The 22,567-nt window shown below is 41.1% G+C and overlaps 2 protein-coding genes across 4 annotated transcripts; one reads left to right on the top strand and one right to left on the bottom strand.

Moving 5' to 3' along the window:
- Window positions 1-986: 986 nt before the first annotated feature.
- On the bottom strand, window positions 987-14,377 carry LOC118359230 (E3 SUMO-protein ligase PIAS4-A). 3 transcript variants are annotated; one of them, XM_035737621.2, is made up of 11 exons: window positions 14,210-14,377; window positions 12,871-13,249; window positions 11,214-11,298; window positions 11,071-11,112; window positions 8,500-8,590; window positions 8,257-8,385; window positions 7,977-8,082; window positions 7,787-7,860; window positions 7,217-7,377; window positions 6,477-6,628; window positions 987-6,308 (listed from the first exon to the last, which is right to left on the bottom strand). In XM_035737621.2, the coding sequence occupies exons 1-11, from the start codon at window positions 14,234-14,236 to the stop codon at window positions 6,067-6,069; spliced, it is 1,488 nt and encodes a 495-aa protein (XP_035593514.1). In that variant the 5' UTR covers window positions 14,237-14,377; the 3' UTR covers window positions 987-6,066. The 3 variants fall into 3 exon arrangements, with proteins under 3 accessions (XP_035593514.1, XP_035593515.1, XP_035593516.1); XM_035737622.2 differs by lacking the exon at window positions 14,210-14,377 and adding an exon at window positions 14,130-14,207; XM_035737623.2 differs by lacking the exon at window positions 14,210-14,377 and adding an exon at window positions 14,124-14,206.
- A 2,150-nt stretch (window positions 14,378-16,527) lies between these two features.
- On the top strand, window positions 16,528-18,545 carry LOC118358736 (forkhead box protein G1-like). Its single transcript, XM_052481142.1, has 2 exons — window positions 16,528-17,127; window positions 18,081-18,545. The coding sequence occupies exons 1-2, from the start codon at window positions 16,690-16,692 to the stop codon at window positions 18,459-18,461; spliced, it is 819 nt and encodes a 272-aa protein (XP_052337102.1). The 5' UTR covers window positions 16,528-16,689; the 3' UTR covers window positions 18,462-18,545.
- Window positions 18,546-22,567: the final 4,022 nt, after the last annotated feature.

The raw sequence follows: 22,567 nt of genomic DNA, 5'->3' as shown, positions 1-22,567 counted from the left end.
GTTGTTGGAAAAATTGTGTTATAGACAAAGGACATGTCCTATCCGACTTGCCAAAACTATAGTTTGTTAACAACAAATTTGTGGAGGGGTTGAAAAACGAGTTTCAATGACTCCAGCTAAGTGTATGTAAACTTCCTACTTCACCTGTATACAGTACCAGTCAAACGTTTGTACACACCTACTCATTCCAGGGTTTTTCTTTATTTTACTATTTTCTACATTGTAGAATAATAGTGAAGACATCAAAACTATGAAATAACAGATATAGAATCATGTAGTAACCAAAAAAAACAAGCAATGGACATTAGACCGTTGAAAATCTGTCCTTTGGTCTGATGAGTCCAAATTTGAAATGTTTGTCTTTGTGAGATGCAGAGTAGGTGAACGGATGATCTCTGCGTGTGTGGTTCCCACCGTGAAGCGTGGATGAGGTGGTGTAATGGTGCTCTGCTTTAAGATTGTGATTTATTTAGAATTCAAGGCACACTTAACCAGCATGGCTATCACATTCTGCAACAATACACCATTCTATCTGGTTTGTGATTAGTGGGACTATCATTTGTTTTTCAACAGGACAATGACCCTCCAGGCTGTGTAAGGGCTATTTGACCAAGAAGGAGAGTGATGGAGTGCTGCATTAGATGTCCTGACCTCCACAATCACCTGACCTCAACCTAATCGAGATGGTTTGGGATGAGTTGGACAGCAGAGTGAAGGAAAAGCAGCCAACAAGTGCTCAGTATATGTGGGAACTCCTTCAAGACTGTTGGAAAAGCTTTCCAGGTGAAACTGGTTGAGAGAATGCCAAGAGTGTGCAAAGCTGTCATCAAGGCAAAGGTTTGCTACTTTGGAGAATCTAAAATCTATTTTGAGTTGTTTAACACTTGTTTGTTTACTACATGATTCTGTGTTATTTCATAGTTTCGATGTCGTCACTATTATTCTACAATGTAAAAAAATAGTAAAAATAAAGACAATTCCGTGAATGAATAGGTGGGTCCAAACTTTTTACTGGTACTCTATATACAACAATTTTGATAAAATATTTAAATTTGACCATCGTCGTCCATAGAAGCACACTGAAAAACACTTATAAATGGCAGAACACAGAAAAAAAAAATCACATAGAATAAGGGTTAAGTGTTTTACATATATCTAGGAGATAAGAAAGCTAAGGAAATATTGTTTTTTGGACACAACGACCTCCATAACTTAAAAAACAATAACGGTACCGATTACCTTCAGACAAGTCCTGTGACACTTGTGGGGGTTGTAAAGCAAAACGGAGAACATAGTGTTTATGAGAATCTCCCCTTTCCATAGTGGGGTGATATTAGTTTGTAACCTAAATGGTTCGGACGCTACAGACGTTTTCATGAGAAGATTGATTTTAGGGATGCTTCATGGCCTAAAAAACATCGCTGTAGCTCGGCCACCTTCCATCGCAGATGCAGAAGGCCGACATAGCTGGATGGAGAACATATTTTTCTTAAACTGACAGATTTTGATGGGGATTTTTTTAGTATGTTACTTAGACACGTGCATCAAGAGACTATTAAAGGCTTAAATTTAGGATGGAAAACTTCACTTAGGGTTCAACACCATCCAAGTTCATCACTAAGCTGAGACCTGGGACTGGAACACCCTGGAACACCTCCCTCTGCAACTGGTTCCTGGATTTTCTGATGGGACACCCCCAGGTGGTGAGAGTAGGTAACACATCCGCCACGCTGACCCTCAAAACAGGGGCCCTTCAAGGGTGCGTTCTTAGTCCCCTCCTGTCCTCCCTGTTCACCCACGACTGTGTGGCCGGGCACCACTCCAACACCATTATTAAGTTTGCTGATGACAAAAGGGTGGTAGGCCTGATCACAGACGACGATAAAACAGCCTACAGGGAGATCAGAAACCTAGCAGTCTGCTGCCAGAACAATCTCTTCCTCAATGTCAGCAACACAAAGGAGCTGATCGTGGACTACAGGAAATGGAGGGCCGAGCACAGCCTCATTCACATAGAACGGGCTGAAGTGGAGCAGATTGAGAGCTTCAAGTTCTTCGGTGTACATATCCCTAAGGATCTATTATGGTCCAAACATACCAACACAGTCGTGAAGAGGGCTTGACAACACATTTTCCCCTTCAGGAGGCTAAAAAGATTTGGCATGGGCCCTCAGATCATCAAAAGGTTATACAACTGTACCATTGGGAGCATCTTGACTGGCTGCATCACCGCTTGGTACTGCAACTGCTTGGCATCCGACTGCAAAGAGCTACAGAGGTAAATGTAAATGTTAAATGTAAATGTAGTGTATACGGCGCAGTACATCACTGGGGCAGAGCTACCCACCATCCAGGACCTCTATACCAGGCGATGTCAGAGGAAGGCCCTAACCATTGTCAAAGACTCCAGACACCCAAGTCATAGACGATTCTCTCTGCTACTGCACGGAAAGCAGTACCGATGCACAGTCTGGAACCAAAATGATCTTGAACAGCTTCTACCCCCCAAGCCATAAAAGATTGATCATTAATAAATTGATAGCCATTATTTATTTTGTACTAACTTTGACTCATCACCAACACTGCTGCTACCGTTTACTATCTGTCACTTTATTCCTAGTTATATGTATATACTCATCTACCTCAATTACCTCGTACCTCTGCACATCGACTTGGTACCCCTTGTACATAGCCAAGTTAGCGTTACTCATTGGTCATTACTATGTGTTTTATTTCTCTATTTTCTTTCTCTGCATTTTTTGGAAGTGCCTATACGTAAGCATTTCACTGTTAGTCCACACCCGTTTACCAAGCATGTGACAAATACAATTTGATTACCTATGGGAGAACTGGCAAGTCATTTGATCATGATTAAACGTTTGTTTTAAATCACTTTTTCCAGAAGGAACTTCAGTTAAGTAATTTTAGCTTTAAAAGTATCTAAGACAATCGAATACGATTATTTCGAATTTTAGTTATTTTTGAACATTTGAACACAAAATGTGTCAGGTACAGGACATCACACCAAGCTACACCTCAACCACCTCTCTTACACTTAAAGTGGCATCAGTTCCAACACTGGTATTTGTGATTTTATTGGACTTTTGGAACAACTGGAGGCAATTCAAAGCTTAATAAAATATTTTAATTGTATTGTCTTTTAATATGAACATATAAAAAGACAAACAAAACATTTACATCATGGATTGCAAGCCACTGCTCATGCTACCTTAAGCATTATTATAATTTAGTTCCTTAGAAACAACATGTACTTCACCTCTCTCGCCTTGCCCACGATATGAAAAAGCTTGAGGAAATCTTATCTGTGCAGCGATGTTCTTCTACACTTTTGCACCTGTAAATTTAAACAATGTGATTTAAATCTGTAAAGTAATTTCTGTTAGTTGAAGATGAAATTCTGCAAGATGTATTAACATGTTGCTTAAATGCATTAAGTTGTACAACGACTGTCATATTCAGGGACACGGCTACGGTTTGAGTTTCTTTTACAGAAAGTGCCATCAATCATTGCGGGTTTCCCATGTTTACAGGACTCACCAATCAGTATAACAATCCGCAAGCTATATGGACATGTCATGAGTACTGCAGAATATTGGAAGACCAGGTTAACATAAAAGACCAGAGCCCATAAGTTTCCTCAGGTCGTTACCATCTCATTATTAGATTAGGTATACTACTACTGGACAAAATGTCTACGCAAGTCTGAATTCAGGATGATCACAAAATATCAATATGCTATAGTCCAATGCATGCATCAATACCATTTGAGACATTTTTGGAATTCAGAAGACACAGTTCTATAAAAACAGAAATGCCATCTCTACAGTTCTGAATGAAAACAGGGACTATCTTGGGGTAAGGAATCTAATGACCTGGAAAGTAAATAAAAGTGAGAGGATATTTAAACTCATACCATCCATGTAGCTAAATTCTCTCAACAACATCAAAAGATTAACTGTTTATTACAATTTTAACTGTGCCTGTGGAAAAAGCTCCCCTGAAGAAGCCATTACGGATGTAGAGGACATTCATCTAGGATCTATGTGATAATAAATGCTGATTTCTGAGGGTAATATCTTTGAACTGGGAGGAGGCAGAATGTGTGTCATTGGTTAGAAGTGCTAAGTTTCCTCAGAGGAAAAGGAATGGAACCTGTCTAACAATGGCAGTGCTTTGTGCCACAATCATTCACTCTTCCACAAAAAGTCCAAGCTTCGTAAGTGTTCTGCCATCTCTTACTGAAAACGTGTGCAGATCAGAGCCGTATATAAATGCTCTGGTAAAGCACTCTTTCCATTGAGACATATGTACATTTTAATATAAACTGCCATTCAAATAAAAGACGTGAAGCAATCAATTATCAATAAATAAAATACTTAAGACGAAGAAAATTAAGTCAAAAAGCATGACGACACTAACAAATTCATCCCATTCCAGATCTGAAGATACATCCCTCAAGTCCTCCACTCCAGGGGAAAAAAAAAAAAAAGTTAATTAATTTTCTTACTGAGCCTTCCTGTGTAGACCAGCTCAAGTAGCCAAACAACTGTGGGCTCCAGCCTCCACCAATCCTAACTCAAAACAAAAAGGCACCCAAAGCTGACCTTACAACAAGAGATAACTGACCCAAATCGGTTTGGCACAATTGCCTCAACATGATCTTGACCAATTGTGTGGATACTAATATTTGTGACATGATCATTCTTTAGTTAGAGCCTTGTTCAATAAAAACAACAGAAAGAAAAACTCTAGTCCAGTTCAAAACCCTGCAAAGCTCTCAGGATATCAGGGGAAGGTTGAATGCGGCAGTAGTCAGTCTCTAGACTATCCAACTGTTGAAAACTGACATGAAATAGGCAAGTGAAAAGAATACATCCTGCATTTGTTTCCTTGATCAATATGAACAGCACTGGCAAAACAGAACACTGGAAAGAATCTGAAAAGAGCATGTTCCAAAACCTCAAATGATAACTGCTTGTTTTTGCAAACTCTCCACAAAGACAATTGCTTGTCATATGAATTCAGCCACCAAATCAAATCGTAGATTTCAATGCAGTGAGGGGTATATACAAGAACTTGTCAAAGACACAGCATTCCTGGGTCGTATTCAGTAGGCACAAATTGGAACAAAAATGCTCTAATGGAGTTAAACAGGGAGGTACCAACTGTACTTGTCCAATAAGAAATGCTCATTTTCTGTTACAAACCATACACATATGTTTTGCAACATGTGCCCTAATAAACACGACCCTGATTCCAATAACCCATTCCTTAGAAAGGCCATACATAAATTGTTTGGAAAAGTGAGGCGAGTGAGCGAAAAAAAGTTAGACAAAAAAATTAAATAAAAATAGACCCTCTTGTTAAATACTATAGCAACCTTAGTTCAGGTATTACTCTCTCTGGTCAAGTAAGTTTGCTGTGTATGACTGAGGTAGGTTGTCAGCATTTAAAGACAATAAAAATGGGGAAAAGTTTTGTTAGAGCTAATTTATTTTCATTGTCTGAATAAATTAAACAGAAAGAAAAGGTAGGGGTGTTGTTCAATTTAATCATATTCCAGAAAAATCTAGTCTGTTCGTGTCCCAAATTATTCATTCAAGTTATTTTGACCTCTTACCACTTAACTACGGAGGAGGCTCCATATCTCCCACTGCCTGCGATCACAAAAAATGACAAAATTCTGAGACGCAAACACCAAATGCTTGTGGCTTTGAGAGCCTTAAGTTCAAGTCAAATACAAAGTACAAGAAGATGGAGGGGATAAATAGTTCAGGAGGTTACTCTTTTCAATGGTCTTTATGATGGAGGATACACAATTTGAATGCTGGGAGGGGGAGGGTCACAAGTGTCAGGGAGCTGCTTTTTCCAGTGGTGTATTGAGGAAGCCTAACCACTCCAGAGGTTGACAGTGCATGTATGTGCATGTGTCTGTGTGAATATATGCTAGAGTAGTGGGGGTGGGTGATGGAGTAGGGACTAATGATTTCCAGTCCTCCAACTTAGCCCAACCCTCTCTCCCAGTCTGTGGGGTCAGTCCGCCAGTCAGTACGCTGTGACCAGGTCCTTGTCATAGTCGTATCGGCCCCTCTTGGGGGCGGGGCTGTCCTGGCTGTCCTCAGTGTCGTCGCTGTCTCCTCCAGCCCCTCCCCCCTCCTCCTCAGAGTCTAGAGTCAGATCAACCACCACTCCTCCTCCCGCCCCCCCCGCCGTGGACCCAGCTCCTGACTTCCCCGTCTGGCTGGTGCTGCTGTGGGCCGGGGAGTGGCCATTTACCTCAGGAACACCTGAGAAGAAGGAACAGGTTCACACACTATTACAAACCAATGCTGTTTAAAAAAAAAGATAAACAGACATGACCTACACAGCGTGGCGTCTTAACTTAAATTAAAAATCAAAACGTTAGTCTGCAATTGTCAAAAAGGCAATAATGGCAATATTTGACATGCACTTACATATATCCAGAACAGGGTAGTCAGGCGTGTTGCTGCGTTCCCTCTCCCTCTCCTTCTCCTTCTCATCTCGGATGGGTCTCCATGAACCGTCAGTCAGATATTCAATCTCCTCAATATCCTCATGGGTCTCTTTTAAGATCTCAGATGCCAGCCTGAAACATGAGACAAACAGTCAGTAAGAGAAGTACATATCATATCAGGACACACAAGAAGGGATCGATCGGATGTGTCCCACAACACACATGACCAACTTTCAAATCTTAGATAGGAAGTCTGTGGAATTGTATTTATCTAGGCAAGTCAGTCAAAAATCAATTCTTACTTACAATGACAGCCTACCCCGACCAAACCCTAACGACACTGGGCCAATTGTGTGCCACCCTATGGGACTCCCAATCACAGCCAGTTGTGATGCAGCCTGGAATCGAACCAGGGTCTGTAGTGACACCTCTAGCACCGAGATTTAGTGCCTTAGACCACTGCACCACTCAGGAGCCCAATGGAAATGGTTTGATATTTCTACTCTGTTCCACAATAGAACAGGGAGAGGCAACAGCCTTATTGAAAATGTAGCCCAGTGTAGGTAAGCCATTGCAGGTTAACAGGAGTCTACAAATTGCTCCAAAAATGCAAATGTTTGTTTCCAAGGTTGAACAAGCAATGACCCATGCAAAGAGGAAGCGTGGTTCTCAAATTCCTGTGAGTGGTAGTGCTAGTAAGTCTCAACGTGCCTTACTTACCCATCGATGGTGAGCAGCTCAAAGGGAGCCTGCTTGTCACACACAGGGCAGGTCCACGTGGGCTTCTTCTCATTCATTTGCAGGAAGAAGATCGCGTCAAAACACTGCAGGTGGGCACAGGTGATCACCCGACATGGAACACCTATCCGCATCTTCACCAGCTGAGAGGAGGAAAGGGAGACATACCATTACCTCGACTATCCTGTAACCCCGCACATTGACTCAGTACCGGTACCCACTGTATATAGCTTAGTTATTGTTATTTACATTTATTGTGTTACTTTTTGATTGATTCTATTTTTAGTTTATTTAGTAAATATTTTATTAACTATTTATTGAACTGCAATGTTGGTTAAGGGCTTGTAAAGTAAGCATTTCACAGTAAGGTCTACAACTGTTGTATTCTGCGCATGTGACGAATACACTTTGATTTGATTATTAAGCTGTGGACAAATGGTGGGTTGTAACCTGTTTTGTCGTGAGTTCTCTTTTTTTGGTCAGAAACAACTGAAAGGTTTGTGACTTCCACTCTTGGGTGGATATGGATTAGGGTGGGAGCAAGATACTCACAGGACAGATGAGGGACACCCGTAGCCCTGTGGTAGCGATCTCGCTCTCTGGATCAAAGCGTAGCTTGTCCTGGACTGGACACAGCAGAGAGAAACTAGTTGAACATCACACAGCATTACACAGTGAACATCACTAAAATGCAAGAAGCATGAAAAACAGGGAGAAAGAGAAAAATGTTGAGGCCACTTACTGCGTTCACGACAGCGTTCTGCACTCTCCACTGAGCAGTGTTTGAGTTGGCCGAAGAGCTCTGCTGATGTGAAGACCCTCACTAAATCCACTGCCACAGAGTAGCGCTGTACACAAAACGAGAGCAGTGAGCAGAATGAACACTGGAAAGTAGCAGATATGAAGTTCTACAGAAAACAAACCACACCATTTCAAAAACTTGTCATAAAAATGAATCAAAACAAATTTGGAATAGAGCAGCGAGGTTTTCAATTACAGAACAGTGTCAACCAGAGACTGACCTTGCCGAAGTTGCCCCATGTGACAGTGACCCGGTTGATGGCAGTGGAGAGTTGTAACCAAGGTGTGATGTTGACTGGGCGACAGGGCCGACGCGGCTCCACACCTGGCTTATTAGAAGGGTAGTAACCCTGTACAGAACAAATATAGACATGTTAAGCCTCTAATATTTAGGCCTAGGCATTTTCTTCTGATTAGTTAGTTGGTTTGTACGCTTGATGTGATTCCCCATCTTGAATACTCACCGGTACATGACAGTAAGACTGGTTGACTTTGACAGCAATATTGGGAGGGTACTGATCTTCCTGGACACCGATGGAGTCTGTGTAACAGATTCTGTAAAGCATCGTAATAACAGCATAGGAGGTTCTTTGGTTAGCAGTGTTAGATAAGTGGCAACATTTATGGCTCAGGAAATTACTCAGACACTGAGCCATTCCCAATGAATGGTTGAGGTGGTCAGATTTGTCATTCAATACACACATTTCCAATTGTACACCATTTTTTTTTTTTTTTTTAAACTTTCACTGTTGACAAATGAGGACACTGTAGAGGAAAACTTTCCAAATGTCAACAGAACAAAATACCATCATCTCAAAGTAAAATGTAGAATGTTGCGTGGTTCTCCCATGACTTAGAAAAGCATGTGCACTGCAGTTTATTAGGCTACAGATTAAATAATTGATGAACTTCACAGGGTGGTGAAAGTGCACAGTGATGATCTTGATGCTCCTTTCCAGTAAATATTGAGGGTCTTAGTTTGACGCTAGTGACATGATGATCAATGCTTGGCTGTCAATTGACAAATAAAAATGATCTTGCTCTTATCCAAAATGTCATCATGAAGCCTACCCTCTGCGAGCTGTTGGCTAGAGCACACGTGCTAAGACCAGTGGGCACATTTACCGTTTGTTGCAGACTTCTTGTGCCAAAACCAACGGCAGAGTTAAAAACTGGATGGAAACACATTGTACTTGTTTTGGTCAATTAAAAGTTTTACGACAAAGTGCTTTTTATGTGCACGTCATTCCGCACAGCTTTTAATAAACAAGACAGTTTGATGGAAATCGACCACTGCTTGTGAAATTTGCATATTTTAAGCAAATATTTGCATGAAAATCTAAACAAATTGCTGTAAACCTAGATACTGATATGGCACAGGCTATAACTGCATACTTGAGTTTTACAAATCAACTGTATGTACCTAACATGTACAGTACTTGTCAAAAGTTTGGACACACTCATTCAAGGGTTTTTCTGTATTTCTACTATTTTCTTCATTGTAGAATATTAGTGAAGACATCAAAACTATTAAACAAACAGAATCATGTAGTAACCCAAGAAAAAAAAATGTTAAGTCAAAATATATTTGAGATTCTTCAAAGTAGCCAGCCTTTGCCTTGATGACAGCTTTGCACACTCTTGGCATCCTCTCAACCAGCTTCATGAGGTAGTCACCTGGAATGCTTTCAATTAACAGGTGTGCCTCATTAAAAGTTAATTTGTGGAATTTCTATCTTAATGCATTTGAGCCAATCAGTTGTGTTGTAACAAGGTAGGAGGGTATACATAAGATAGCAATATTTTGGCCATATGGCAAGAACAGCTCAAATAAGCAAAGATAAATGACAGTCCATCATTAATTTAACACATGAAGGTGAGTCAATACGGAACATTTCAAGAACGTTGAAGGTTTCTTCAAATGCAGTCGCAAAAACCATCAAGTACTGTGATGAAACTAGCTCTCATGAGGACCACCATAGGAAAGGAAGACCCAGAGTTCTCTGCTTCAGAGGATACGTTCATTAGAGTTACCAGCCTCAGAAACTGCAGCCCAAATAAATGTTTCAGAGTTCAAGTAACACACATTCCAACATCAACTGTTCAGAGGAGACTGTGTGAATCAGGCCTTCATGGTCTAATTGCTGCAAAGAAACCACTACTAAAGGACACCAATAAGAAGAAGAGACTTGCTTGTGCCAAGAAACACAAGCAATGGACATTTAGACTGGTGGAAATCTGTCCTTTGGTCTGGAGTCCAAACTGGAGATTTTTGGTTCCAACCGTATCTTTGTGAGACGCAGAGTAGGTGATCAAATGATCTCCGCATGTGTAGGTCCCAACGTGAAGCATGGAGGTGGTGGTGTGATGGTGCTTTCCTGGTGACACTGTCAGTGATTTATTTAGAATTCAAGGCACACTTAATAAGCATGTGTACCACAGCATTCTTCAGCGATACGCCAACTAGGCACAAACATCCGATTTGTACCTAGTTGGACCATAATTTGTTTTTCAACAGGACAATGACCCAACACACCTCCAGGCTATGTAAGGGCTATTTGACTAAGGAGGAGATTGGTGGAGCGCTGCATCAGATGACCTGACCTCAGCCCAATTGAGATGGTTTGGGATGAGTTTGACCGCAGAGTGAAAAGTAGCCAACAAGTGCTCAGCATATGTGGGAAGTCCTTCAAGACTGTTGGAAAAGCATTCCAGGTGAAGCTGGTTGAGAGAATGCCAAGAGTGTGCAAAGCTGTCAAGGCAAAGGGTGGCTACTTTGAAGAATCTAAAATATAAAATGTATTTTGATTTGTTTAACACTTTTTTGGTTACTACATGATTCCATGTGTTATTTCATAGTTGATGTCTTCACTATTATTCTACAATGTAGAAAATAGTAAAAAATTATTAAAAACCCTTGAATGAGTAGGTGTGTCCAAACTTTTGACTGGTACTGTGTGTATCATCTATGCAATTATATTAACAGTAGGATTGGTGGGCTGCTGTGTGTAAAACAGTTGGACATCTTAACTCACCTAAGAACCACCTGGATTGCCTTCATTCCTGGCCGAAGCTCACTGAAACAACAAGAGGGAAAAATGATGGTACCCTCAGTGCTCATTCAAAGTCACAAGCAGTAGGATAGACAGTTAACTTTTAATAAAAGTGTTATACTCACGTTGAGTTTCTGACTTGGTCCGCTTGGCTCTGTGTTAACTCAAATACACATTGACTGTCCTGCAGTTTCTCACTGTTCTGGGCAACTACAAGGACAGGTGCAGAAAAATAGATAATACACATTACGAAGCATAGTGATGTTGTGCAATGTCCAAAATGTCCTTAGTACTTCTAATTTTAATGCCATGGCATGTTTCTATCAGTAATATGTAAGTCGCTCTGGATAAGAGCGTCTGCTAAATGACTTAAATGTAAATGTAAATGTAATATACAGTGCATTCGGGAATGTATTCAGACCCCTTGACTTTTTCCACATTTTGTTATCTTACAGCCTTATTCTAAAATTGATAAAAAAATAAATTTGTCCACAATACCCCATAATGACAAAACAAAAACAGGTTTTTAGAAATGCTTGCAAATGTATTAAACAAACAGAAATACCGTATTTACATAAGTATTCAGACCCTTTACTATGCACACTCAAAATTGAGCTCAGGTGCATCCTGTTTCTATTGATCATCCTCGAGATGCTTCAACATGATTGGAGCCCATCTGTTGTAAATTCAATTGATTGGACATGATTTGGAAAGGCACACACCTGTCTATATAAGGTCCCACAGTTGACAGTGCATGTCAGAGAAAAAAAGAACCTGATGGTCACGGACAGAGCTCCAGAGTTTCTGTGGAGATGGGAGAACCTTCCAGAAGGACAACCATCTCCGCAGCACTCCACCAATCAGGCCTTTATGGTAGAGCGGCACGTCTAGAGGAAACCTGGCACCATCCCTACGGTGAAGCATGGTTGTGGCATCATCATGTTTTGGGATGTTTTTCAGCGGCAAGGTCTGGAGACTAGTCAGGATCGAGGGAAAGATGAACGGAGCAAGGTAGAGAGAGATCCTTGATGAAAACCTGCTCCAGAGCATTCAGGACCTCAGACTAAGGGTGAATGTTCACCTTCCAACAGGACAACAACCCTAAGCACACTGCCAAGACAACGCAGGAGTGGCTTCGGGACAAGTCTCTGAATGCCCTCGAGTGGCCCAGCCAGAGCCCGGACTTGAATCCAATCAAACATCTCTGGAGAGACCTGAAAATAGCTGTGCAGCTCCCCATCCAGCCTGACAGAGCTTGACAGGATCTGCAGAGATGGATGGGAGAAACTATCCAAATACAGGTGTGCCAAGCTTGTAGCTTCAAACCCAAGAAGACTCAAGGCTGTAAATCCCTGCCAAAGGTGCTTCAACAAAGTACTGACTAAAGGGGCTGAAGATGTGATATCAGTTTATTTTTATATATAAATTAGCAAACATTTCCAAAAACGTTTTTACCTTGTCATTATTGGGTAGTGTGTGTAGATTGAGGGGGACATATTTATAAAAAATAAAAATAAAAAATAAAAAAATGTTTAATCAATTTTAGAATAAGGCTGTAACGTAACTAAATGTGGTAAAAGTCAAGGGGTCCGAATACTTCCCGAATGCACTGTATGTGTAGGGCCAGGGCCCAATTGCCAGAGGGTTTTCTGACCACAAGACCTGACCAGGAAGTATTCTTCTGAGCTTTATCGTTTGAGCAGTAAAAATGTTTGGGCCTCTCTACAAAGACTAGCCTGACATGTCACTGCGAGTAAAAAAAATTACACAAAAATCACTCACTCAGCTCCGTTGGCAGCAACAGCTTCTCCAGAGTTTGGTAAAAGGGCAGTGACACCAGCTTGACCTCAGCTGCTGGTGTGGAGGACAGCTTGGGGATGCCGTTGAGGTAGTCTGTGCCCTGTGTGCCAGTGGGTGAGGAGCTGAGGGAGGAGTAGGCCACAGAGACCCCCTCCGGGCGCCGGGCAGCCAGCCAACCCGACGCCTTGGGGAAGCGTGACTCATAGAGCTGCCGCACGTTCTTCAGCAGCTCTGGGCTGCACTCTGTTTGCACCAGCCTCAGCGCCCGTCCCACCAGGTCCTGCTTCAGACCACTTTTACTGCGGCCCATGGAGGCCAGCAGCGTCTGCAGGTCAGACACCCGAAAATTCTTCACCATGTTCTGGAGGGAAGACAATATGGAGAGAGGGAAAGGAAGAAGAGGGGAGATTTTGGGATTACCATCTTTGATTCTGGATTACAATCTTTGGATAGCCTACACAAAGAGATGGGCACAGGTGTCTAAAAAAAGTTTTGTTAAGTGTATACTCAGGTCATTCCAACCTATTTTTTTGCTGGGTTGAAATATCAGTGTCAGTATTTGCTTGGAGCAATATTTCCCATCCATACCCTCTAGAATTCAGTAACGTGACCTATGAGCCCCTTCTGTTTCTAACGCCATACATATATTTCCTGCAAGCAAAACCTAGACTGGTCCCTCATTTAACTACTATAGGACACAACACCGGTATAGTCGAAGACCCAGCAATGCATGGAACGTTAGCTAGCTATTTAGTTAATAAGAAAATGACCTTACAAGTTAGCTACATCAGTCAATCTCATCAACTGACTTTATTTCTACAGTTCGTGCATAAGCCTCAGTGACATGCTTGCTGTTTTGTCCAGACAGCGGCATTGAGCAATTGCCTTGTCTGACAAGAGGCTAGGCTATTGGTTACATAAGCTAACTCCACTTGTTCTGTTGTCACCTCCAATACTGAAATTACATCCGAAAATACATCCGCTGTCCATTTGACAAGACAAGTCAAATGGACAACGGATGGCCCGAATGCTTAATGCAATCTCTTGCTTAAACACTGAATGGTACAATTTCACGCCGACTCCCTGCTGGCGAATGTTTATGGTCTCATCACTTTGCCATGTCCCTGCTAACTAAACGCACTTAGCAGCGCACGGAAACCAGTTTCTATATACCAATTAATCAACCATCACTAAGTAGCTGAGTTAAACAATTTTAGACCGTATTCATGACACACCCTTACAGTTTCCCAGCCTAGCAGGCCATCCCCCACGCTACAGCAGACCCTTTTCTATCAACCCAGGCGAGCGGAGCTCTGCTTACCATCGCTTCCACCAGTTCGGCCGCCATCTTCGTACAGCAGCCCCGCGAGAGCCAGAGCCGAAAGATAGTCCTTCGCCAATGAGAGACAGAGGGGTCGCTGGTCGACGGTTCTCCGCTTCCAATCACAGCGCAACTACATCACGAGCCTCAAAGAGTGTGTTGAAAGTAGGCGTGCCAGCATTGTTTTAAAGTGACAGTACCACTTTTTTTAAAACACTAAAAGACAGGCCTCCCCAACATGTTAGGCCTCAATTATAAGAAAACATAACCAGCCTACAAATAGCTGAACGTTGGTGTTTGCTGAGTTTTATACTATCGAGACAAAGAGAATATGCGTTGTGGAAATAATTCAAATTCAACACAAGAGGAAAGCATGACTTGTTAAATGGGGAGAGGCACATGGCCAAATCAACTCCTGACCGAGTGAAAAGCTCCACTTCGGGATTTGCAATGAACTATTAGCTATCAACTGTAAATGCTTTGTATATATATTTTTTACACAAAACCTAAATAATCACAGGGAGTCAAGTCAAAATGCAGTACACAGATGTAGCGTACTGAAGTCACGTTCTGATGAGAGGTTATATTTGATTTTCAATTTGAAAATGCAGTGCATTGAATTAGAGCAGTCACGAGTTAAATAAATCCCGATTTCACACTGTCCATTGAAGATCCATTTCTGGATTTCCAAACTTTGTGATTTGTGCTGAAGAACAGAAATGGTACAAATTGATTCATAAAATCCAATTAAAGATTATATACGCTGTCATATATCATCTTTGATATATGTTAACTTAAGTATACTATTGGAACAATACATAGTAGTCTAACTCTGCTCTAGGTCTTAATTGAAATAAGAAAAGAAAAACGCAGACACTAGGCCCTCCAAGGAATGAGTTTGACTGCTGGATAGCCTCAAAACGAATTAAAACTATACTTTTGATATTATGGATGGTCAGTCCTTGCATCCATATCTCTGTCTATATATTTGAGAGTGGTTACATTTCTCCAGGCCAATCCCTCAGCTTTTTACCAATACACAGGTGGATGTAACCTCGTTGTTATTCGTTAAATGAAGGATTCTAGCTTTAATTAATGACACATTTTACCACATGGCTCACTCTTTATACTTGGATAGTACTGTATATGCTGTAGTAGTAGTTCCACAACTCGGACAGACGAGGGCGATATATTCCACTGGTGGTCCTTCATGCCTCTCATTCTTTGGCCAGTGTGAGACGGTTTGCATGCCCTACCTTGTTCTAATACAGCATTACAACTTAGCTTTCTTTACTGATGCTAGGGACGTTCCTAGAAAGTAGAACTTTGAATGAAATATAATTCAGAATAATACATTTTATAGCAAGATTATGTACAGAACAGGGCTTTAGGCAGGGCTATTGTAGTTTAACTCTAGAATAGCACAAGTGCAACACTTTTTTAGTGTTATAATAGTTACAAATAGTCAGCAGCATTAAAGCTTTTTACATAGAACAATTAAATATTTCATGTTCCGTTTGGAACCTAGCAACTGTGACAAGACCTATGCGAGAAATAGTCGAATATTCGTAAAATAATGAAGTTGAGATAGTTCTGCTCTTGATTTGGCACTCAACATCTGCCACCAAATTATTGAATTTAGATCAAGTAGATAAACTCAAGCAGTGTAGTTTGAGTTATTATGTCTAGCCTCTTGGCTATTGTCATTGTGCCAAAGGAGTTGGATTTTAGCATATCATTTATGATAAATTATTTAATGTTTTATAACAGAAAGGCTTACAGTAAGCCTAACTCTAATGATGCGCACTATGCAGCGCATCCTCTGTTCGAAAACCATTTAAGTAGGGATAACGCTGTTTAAATGCCTTTTGGTGCTGCTGAAGCACCCTCTGAACACCATGTCCTACTAAATCAGAGTGTTTAATCTCCCGTAATTACAAAGATTTGCTGTGGTTAATAAAATTAATCTGCTTCGATTAGACCCCCTACCTCTGCTTCTCCTGTCTCTATTGCCCCTCACTGTGAAGGATAAATTCACGGACATTTAAATAGTGGTACCTTCACAACTGTGATCCATTCTGATCTAGTGTACACAAGATACAGTTGAGCACTGCATAGATTGTAAAAATATACTGTTTTTTTCTCTAACCTATCTATTTGGTCTAACAAATTAGATTTTTATAAACTTATTCAAGCTTTGGCATCACATTGAGTTTGAGTCACCAAACAATTAGAGTACGTTGGGAGGATCCCTTTTAATTGTACTAACTTGATCTTGTGACCAGAGACTTAACTTACTTCGCCCAAAGGACATTGAAGAGAGGCATCCTACCTGATGGAGAGCACAGCAGTGTCCTAGACCAGCATCTTGAAATTAAGAAACAAAAACACCTGTGAAAGAATCTGAGGATTGCCTTTTGTGGTGGTTATATATCTACATCGAAAGTATTAGTAACTGCCTTAAAAGTCTAAGAAGAACCATGGAGGACAGAAGCAGCTGCAACAATGACCGGGAGCGCTTGGGAATACGCTTCACCATAGACTACCTGCTGTACAACAAGGACAGTAAGTGTATGAGAGAAGAGCAAAATATTCCCGCAGTGGAGCAGACCCCTCATAGCCTACTGGAGGGCCAGAGTCCTGACATCCTCTCAGTGAGGAAAATTATCAAACCTGGGAGCCCTGAGAAGGGGCCAGAGGGAGAAGAGGGGTCAGAGGAGGAGAATGAAGAGGAGGAGGAGGAGATCAAAGGGGGGAAAGATGAAGAGGAAACCACTACAGACAGCCCACAGGACAAGCCTTCTCAGTCCTACATCTCCCTTATCTCCATGGCCATACTTGCTTCAGAGGAGAAGAAGCTCTTGCTGTGTGACATCTACCAGTGGATCATGGATAACTACCCCTACTTCAAGAGCAAGGTATGTTCAAGTGATTCATTTCAGGGTTCATTTCAAGTTGAGAATTTGTCTGAATTAGGGTTGGGGCCAGTTTAATTTCAATTCAGGAGATACAGTACATTCCAATTCAATAATTTAAAAGAGTTCCATTTATTTAGAAAGCAGATTTTTTAAATGATTGAAATGCAATTTCAATTAATTTAATATATGGAGTGAATTGAATTGACATTGCCAACCCTGTATAGCCAATAGCCAATTACTGATATTCGTATCAATTTAACTGAATAACAGTAGACCTTTGCAAAGTTCTTTGGTCAAGCAATGATTAGTGTGTGGAAAGTTTCCAAAACTTAAAGTACTATACTGGGACATTACGCACTTCCTCCACTGCAGTCATAAGGCAGCATCTGAAAATAAAGAGTTTGAGAAAAGTTTATCTATCATTTTAAATGTTCACTATATTCCTATTGTAAGCTGTAGAAATACAGTGGTCTGACTCAGTAATGAGTATAATTGCTGCATGCAGGACCCTGGCTCGGCTGATGCTGTTGTTGCATGGAAGGTCTAACTGAGTCATCTCAAGGCTATAGGTAAACCTGTTGATAGCCGCAACAGGCTAAAAACTAAAACTAGGTCTTTAACAGGTGTAACAGCAAGTTTACCTCATGATTGGGGGAGTTTGACAAAGTGAACATGATGGTTTCGTCTGGCAGCCAACTGAAACGTCATTGACCAAAGGTCACCATGGACCCTTCACATGAACTTGGCACCAATGAAATGAAAGCAAGAGCAAATTGCCATATTCTCGGTACAGTGTATCAATGTATATACTGGGGATTCAGCTGTGAGGGAAAACGATTATTCGTTTCTAATAAATTAAGATACTTTCTGTTCCAGGGCCACATACAACACTTCTTTCACTACTCAACTTTATACTTCATGTCTCATATGTGAACTTTATTGTTGTCCTACAGGATAAGAACTGGAGGAACAGCGTCAGACACAACCTGTCCCTGAACGAGTGCTTTGTGAAGGCTGGTCGGAGTGACAATGGTAAAGGCCATTTCTGGGCCATCCACCCTACTAACTTCCAGGACTTCTCCAATGGAAACTACCATCGCCGCCGGGTTCGCCGCCGGATCCGCAGAGTAACAGGACAGCTCCCCTACGCCCTGCACACACCCTATTACCCCCTCCATAGGCCCAGGGGGGTGTGGTGCTGGTGCTGTCCCCCAGCCCACCCTCTCTCCGCAGCCCACCCTCTGTCCTACGTCTCAGCCAGGATCTATTGGAGCTGGGCCAGCCTGCAGACCAGACGACACCCATCCACGCTTCGGTTCAATAGCACCACATAGAATTGGATGCATGTTGGATGTTGGTCTGTTCTTTATATGACAGGTGGCTGAGAGAGATGTATTGAGTATGATTGTGAAATCTGTGGCTGGCTGGCACAAATAAGAGTACCAAAGCACCAAAGTACAATATTGCACAATTTTTGATTGAAATGCAATACACCAGATTTGTACTGTGATAGTATACATGTATATTGTATTTGATGAATTCTGTATATGAAGAAAATTAATTGTAAATATACCAATGAAGATATTGCAATATTTTATATATCTTGCACAATTTCAAATAAATAAACAAAAAACTCACCCAGCAAAGTGTCATTGATTTCTGTCAGATGAGAAAAGGCTTAAACTGAATGATAACTTTTTGAACTAGTAAATAAAGAACTTTAAAGTAACAAATCTGTACAGAATAATGGACCATACAAATGACTGTTCTGAGAAGACATATGGTACTCCGGGTAGTACAGTTCATCAACTGAGCATGTGCATGTGTGTGTGCGTGCGAGTGAATACCTTTATGTGTCTGTGTGTCTTTTTGTGTGCCTGTGTATTCACGTGTGTGGTTGTATGTGGTTGTGTGTTCCTAATTGTGTCTGTGTGTGGTTGTGTGTAGATACAGGGTGTTAAAAGTGAGCCCACTCCGGCAGCCCGGCGCGGTTTAGATGCTAATTAGTCAGAGCTGACAGGTTGCCAAATCTTGTGCCGTAAGAGAGACTAAAGCAGGCTTCCCAAAGCTGACTTCGGGGATAAGCACCTGGATAATCCCAGAGATCCCAAGGAGTTTCGAAAAAAAAGGAAGCTTATCACACAGTGTAATCTGTAACCGCTCCTGTGGTGAAGAGGACACTATGGGAGGTGAGGGAAGGGGGAGGGAGATGAGAGGGGGAGGGGGGGGGGAGGGGGGGTGGATGTCATGGAGAGGGCAAGGTGCAGGTGGAGGAGTGGACATGGATAGGCCAAGAGGACAAGGTCATTGTCAAAGTCATCACAGGCAACAAGTAGAAGGTATACAGGTCCAATCAAACCCAACAGCCAATCAAACCCAACAGTCAATCAAACCCAACAGCCAATCAAACCCAACAGCCAATCAAACCCAACAGCCAATCAAACCCAACAGTCAATCAAACCCAACAGCCAATCAAACCCAACAGCCAATCAAACCCAACAGTCAATCAAACCCAACAGCCAATCAAACCCAACAGCCAATCAAACCCAACAGTCAATCAAACCCAACAGTCAATCAAACCCAACAGTCAATCAAACCCAACAGTCAATCAAACCCAACAGCCAATCAAACCCAACAGTCAATCAAACCCAACAGCCAATCAAACCCAACAGTCAATCAAACCCAACAGTCAATCAAACCCAACAGTCAATCAAACCCAACAGCCAATCAAACCCAACAGTCAATCAAACCCAACAGCCAATCAAACCCAACAGTCAATCAAATCCAACAGTCAATCAAACCCAACAGTCAATCAAACCCAACAGCCAATCAAACCTAACAGTCAATCAAACCCAACAGCCAATCAAACCCAACAGTCAATCAAACCCAACAGTCAATCAAACCCAACAGTCAATCAAACCCAACAGTCAATCAAACCCAACAGCCAATCAATCCCAACAGTCAATCAAACCCAACAGTCAATCAAACCCAACAGTCAATCAAACTCAACTGGAAATGTGAAAGAGTTATGATACAGTATACAATAATAATCATCTTTAAACAGATCTGAAAATTGATAGGGAACTGGCACCATATTTCTTTCCCAAAGGGCAAAGCGTGTTAAAATATGCAGCAGCATGGTCAGAAAATCATATCTGGAGAATACAACAAGATTTTTTTTAAAGTCAATCATCAGCTATCAGTTATTCCATTAATAGGAAATTCCTATGTGATTTCCAAAGGTTGACATTTAAATTCACAATACTTGAGTTGTTTTTTTAATGAATTATGCTGCTTGTTTATTGCAATTCACATTAGTTTTTTTTCTTCAGATAAAGCAATACATCTGACATGTAGATTAGATTACATTGTAGAAAGAAAATAGAATGAATCTATTAATGGGAAATGGCTAAAATACAAGAGACAAACATCTCAATACCCAATTTCCATCTATGTTCATTAGAGCAATGACAAATCCATCTAATTAATTTTTGTTGACCAAATCTCTCGATTCGTTGTGGACAAGCTCATTAGATCACTAATTGGTTTAATTCCCATGAATTGCACTCTGCATTAAATCCTCATCAATTTGTGAGCTTTAGGGCTTTAATTATGTTGCATATGTTTGCTGCATGCTGGCAGCAAACAAGACTTTGAACAGGTTGCATCCACCACACACACATGCACACACACGCACACGCACACACACACGCACACGCACACGCACACGCACACGCGCACGCGCACGCGCGCACACGCACACGCACACACACACACACACACACACACACACACACACACACACACACACACACACACACACACACACACACACACACACACACACACACACACACACAGTTAACTATTTGGTGGTTGTGAGGTATAAGGTTGAAGTTCACAGTAAAATTTTCAATGAACAATGGGAAAACTATCAGACAATGTAGAGCCCCTTGAATGACTTTAACGTGATACAACACATGTTGTCAATTTGTTCAACTTTTAGTAATGATGTCTAATCCAAAATAGCATAATTGAAGGTTTAAAAAAATGTTTGGAATAGTCAAGCAATGTGCAATAATCTTTCGGCCTCTGACATTGTAGGTGTGCCATGTATTTTAGGAATATGTGAGTTGTCCATCGTCAAGAAACCTGATATCTCAATATTCCAAATAAACTCTCCATTCAATGTAAGGTGGTCAGAAGTTAAAAGTGTTTACAGTAAGATGACTGACGCGGTCAGTGTGTGGTACACTTTAGCCACAGCCTGTAGGGCCATTGCAGAGGGAGGTTGTCAGGTTGGGTGCTTTAACTTCTTAATCTAATAGGATAGGCTGAAGGGTTCAGGGGATTACTGTCCACGACTTGTGCCTGATTAACAGATCTGAGAGTGAGGTAAGAAGATGTGTCCTGCTGTGATGAAAACTTATGGCCATGTTCTAGTACATTAGTACATTAGTACATTACAGTATTCCAAAGCTAGCTCTGATAGCTCTGTTGTAGTATCTCTTGGATTGATTATGGCTCAACACAAGACACAATATTGACAAATGTTGACCACACATTGGCTGTTGTCTGATTCCACAGAGCATCTGTAAAACAGAAGAAAATGACATAAAGCTGGGGTTTTTATGTGAATGACATTTGATAAGACAAGAAGCACAACTGCACCACCAAAACTTGGCATATAAAAATTATTATTTCAATAAACTTGTCAAATGTGTTAGATTATTTGAATTAGTCAATCCTTAAATTACGCAAATTTAGCCAATGACCTAGGATGTACAACTAGGTTAACTAAATTCATAACGGAATATGGCTGTGTATTTTTTGTTATTCTCTGTCAAGACAGAGTGTGAAAAATGTGTCTACTTGTTTTCTCATTTATTGTGTCAAAACTGGACATGGAATAACAGAAAACAAACTACATCAAAATATATTCAATTATTTTTCATACCTGGACGTACACGCCCCTCATAGAATATTCAAAGCGATTACAGCCTAGGTTGGCAGCTGAAAGAAAGGATTAGACTGTGTGAGTGTGACAGAAAGATACAAATACTCATGCTAGCAAAGTTGCATAACTAATTATGATGTTAGCCAACAGAACAAACTCAAAAACATTTGAACAAAGTTGGCTTGCACTAACTTGCACTAGCTGGCTACAGAATAGCTAGCAGGCTGGCTAGTTAGCTCTACTTGGTTACTGGCTATAGTCATGCTAGCTAGTAGTAGCTAATGGAAGTAAATTAGTCCCCTTTATTTAACTAGGCAAGTCTACTTCCGGCAGAAAGGTAGCTCGATCTTCTGTTGGCTGATGGTGTTTGTTGACTAAGTAATAATGAACTGCAATTACTGTAAATAGTTACCTATCTGGCACTTTGCATAGCTAACTTTGATATTGCTTATGAATACAATAATCTCCTTACTAAACTATAGT

This window comes from Oncorhynchus keta, chromosome 26 (genome assembly GCF_023373465.1).
Source record: "Oncorhynchus keta strain PuntledgeMale-10-30-2019 chromosome 26, Oket_V2, whole genome shotgun sequence".
NCBI lineage: Eukaryota > Metazoa > Chordata > Actinopteri > Salmoniformes > Salmonidae > Oncorhynchus > Oncorhynchus keta.
Note: the sequence above shows the minus strand (reverse complement) of the source record. Positions and strands in the feature narration are given on the sequence as shown.